Raw genomic sequence first — 2,500 nt, forward strand, 5'->3', positions numbered from 1 at the left:
CCAAGATATTGCCGTACTCATTGAGCGGAAACGCCTAGCTATGAAGAAGTGGAAGATATACACCAACTCCACCTACAAAAAGCTTCAGTTCAAGGAAGCTAAATCTGCCGTCCAATCAAGAACTAGATCTATAAAGAACAACTGGTTCAAATACAAGACCCAAGAACTCCAGTCTCTTTCCGACACACGCAACACCCACGAGTTCTTTAAAGCTGTGAAGACAATGTATGGTCCTTCAACCGTAGGTCCTGTGCCACCCCGTACAAAAGACGGCTCCAAACTACTCAAGGACAAAAACAAAATCAAAACGCGCTGGGAGGAGCACTTTAGTGAGCTCTTTAACAATGACAGCCCAGTGGATGAAACCATCTTCGGCGAGATCCTACATGACCCCATTCACCACGACTCTGATGCGCCGCAGTTGCCTGAAGTTGCGAAGTCCATCAAACAGTTGAAGTACCACAAATTTGGTCCTGCGTAATCATTCGTGGAACCCATCTAGCACACAATTTGCTGTATCCTAGGGATGATAACATCGTTTCCAGTGCATTGACACCTACATCCAACTCTACACTCATTTCATTCACCGTTATCCGTCGATCAGCGCGGATGAGTTGATCGAGGCGCACTTTGTTTTCCGGGGTGGTGGCTGTGCATGGGCGTCCGGAGCACACTTTGTCACTCACATCTCTCTCGCCACTCTGAAATCAACGAACTCATCTCCTAAGTGTGCTGACATCAACTGCATTGGCTTCGTAAAAGATCACCAGGCGCCGGTGAATGTTGATTGGTTCATTTTTTTCTGTATGGAGGAATTCAATGACGCATCTCTGCTTCTGACGCACGTCCATGACAGGGATTGCTTTCTTAGAGTGTCACACCATTAATATCTGCAACATAAAGATGAAACTTTCAGGTTATGAGTGCATAAGTTCAGTCATCATAGCAATGCAATTTGTAATCCCCTCGGATCCCTTCGAGCGAAAAAAAAGGAGGCATTACTTTTTGGAGCGACCCTCGTGTGTGTATATATATATATATATATATATATATATATAAATATATATATATATATGTATATATATATATATGTGTGTGTGTGTGTGTATGTACAGTATATACATACATATATATACATATATATACATATATATATATATATGTATGTATCATATGTATATATATCTATACACATATATATGCAGACAGACATACAAGCTTATACACTATAATGTACTACTTGAAAATAGCCAAAGCCTTCATATCCTTCTTGCTGTAGATTCTTTCCAGAAGTTGCCGGCTTGCGAATTGTGTTTTAATATAATTTTTTCACTTTTTGTGACTGTAAACATGGTCCGCGGCTTTGGTAACCATTTTAACACTTCTTTCAACGCCTTGTGTTGGTGAAGGCCATTTTGGTACCTGAATTGGTGTTTTTTTTCAAATCTTTACTAGTTAAAGATATTGTCAATGATAGTGCCAAGGCTTCATAATTGAAGTCAAGCATGCCAGACCGTTTGATAGCTTCAGTTCTTAAATGAACACATTTTCTTTGAATAAATGAACAGTCTCCCAATATTATCATCTTCAAATGGGGCATTTTATATTTTTTAGGGTGATTTCTATAGTTTCAGCACGAGATTTTGCACACTGGCTGGAAAGCATGGCTTGGAGCACTGCCTCTGAACGAGCAAACCAAACGGTTCTCTTCATCACAAGTAATACAATGTCTCTCACTAATTTGCTTTGTATTCTCACAAGCTGCAATTGAAACAACAGGTGATTGGGAGTATCAACCCACTTGGGATTGAGCTTCACATTAAACCAGTTGGGAAGATAAACACCAATAATATAATTAATAATCAACCTCAAGTTCTGCAGTACTTGTCCTTTCAATTCGTGTTTTGAAATCCAGATCCTGCAGAAGCACTGAGCTGTAGTTAACCAACTACTATGACTGACAGGTGCAATTCCCAACAGAGCCAATTATTTTGATACTTCTCGTGACCTTAATGCTTGAGTAATATGATAAGCGTAGGACTGATCTGTGCTAAGATCTTTGACAACTTCTTCCGGTAACACTGGAATGGGAGGACCTACATCAACCTACGGAAACATTTTATTTATTTCTAGGTGTGTTGTCTTATCAAGCATGTTGCCAAGGGTACTTGACCACTTATTGTGGCTTTTTGTAGGGCCATCAAGTTCCTGGATGAGGTGATGAAGGGGCAGTTTACCTGTATGTAAATCACACACCAGTCATATAAGTCTTCTTCCCAGATTTTTCTCTAAATGATTCATTACAGCTCCCTTCCAGCAAGTGTTAACCGAAGTTGAGTCTCCACCAATAGTCTGCAGTGAATTTTCAAGCCCCTTCTTGAAGCCAGCATATTATATTATCAGCTATTATCTCGGCATGCTTTTTTCTTTCCTCTTCAGTTTCAGGCGTAAAGTGAAACAAAAACAGCTCAGAACAGACAGTGTAGTTTTCTTCTTTGAT

General features: G+C 39.9%; 1 protein-coding gene across 1 annotated transcript in view; it reads left to right on the forward strand.

Moving 5' to 3' along the window:
• Nucleotides 1-481, forward strand: part of LOC143020415 (uncharacterized) — a 2,358-nt gene extending 1,877 nt beyond the window's left edge. The window contains exon 2 of the mRNA XM_076176832.1: nt 1-481. This exon is cut by the window's left edge and continues 966 nt beyond it. Within this exon, the coding sequence (XP_076032947.1) occupies nt 1-481 (481 nt within the window).
• Nucleotides 482-2,500: the final 2,019 nt, after the last annotated feature.

The sequence above is a fragment of the Oratosquilla oratoria genome, chromosome 40 (genome assembly GCF_046742065.1).
Source record: "Oratosquilla oratoria isolate Oo_2021 chromosome 40, ASM4674206v1, whole genome shotgun sequence".
Classification (NCBI taxonomy): domain Eukaryota; kingdom Metazoa; phylum Arthropoda; class Malacostraca; order Stomatopoda; family Squillidae; genus Oratosquilla; species Oratosquilla oratoria.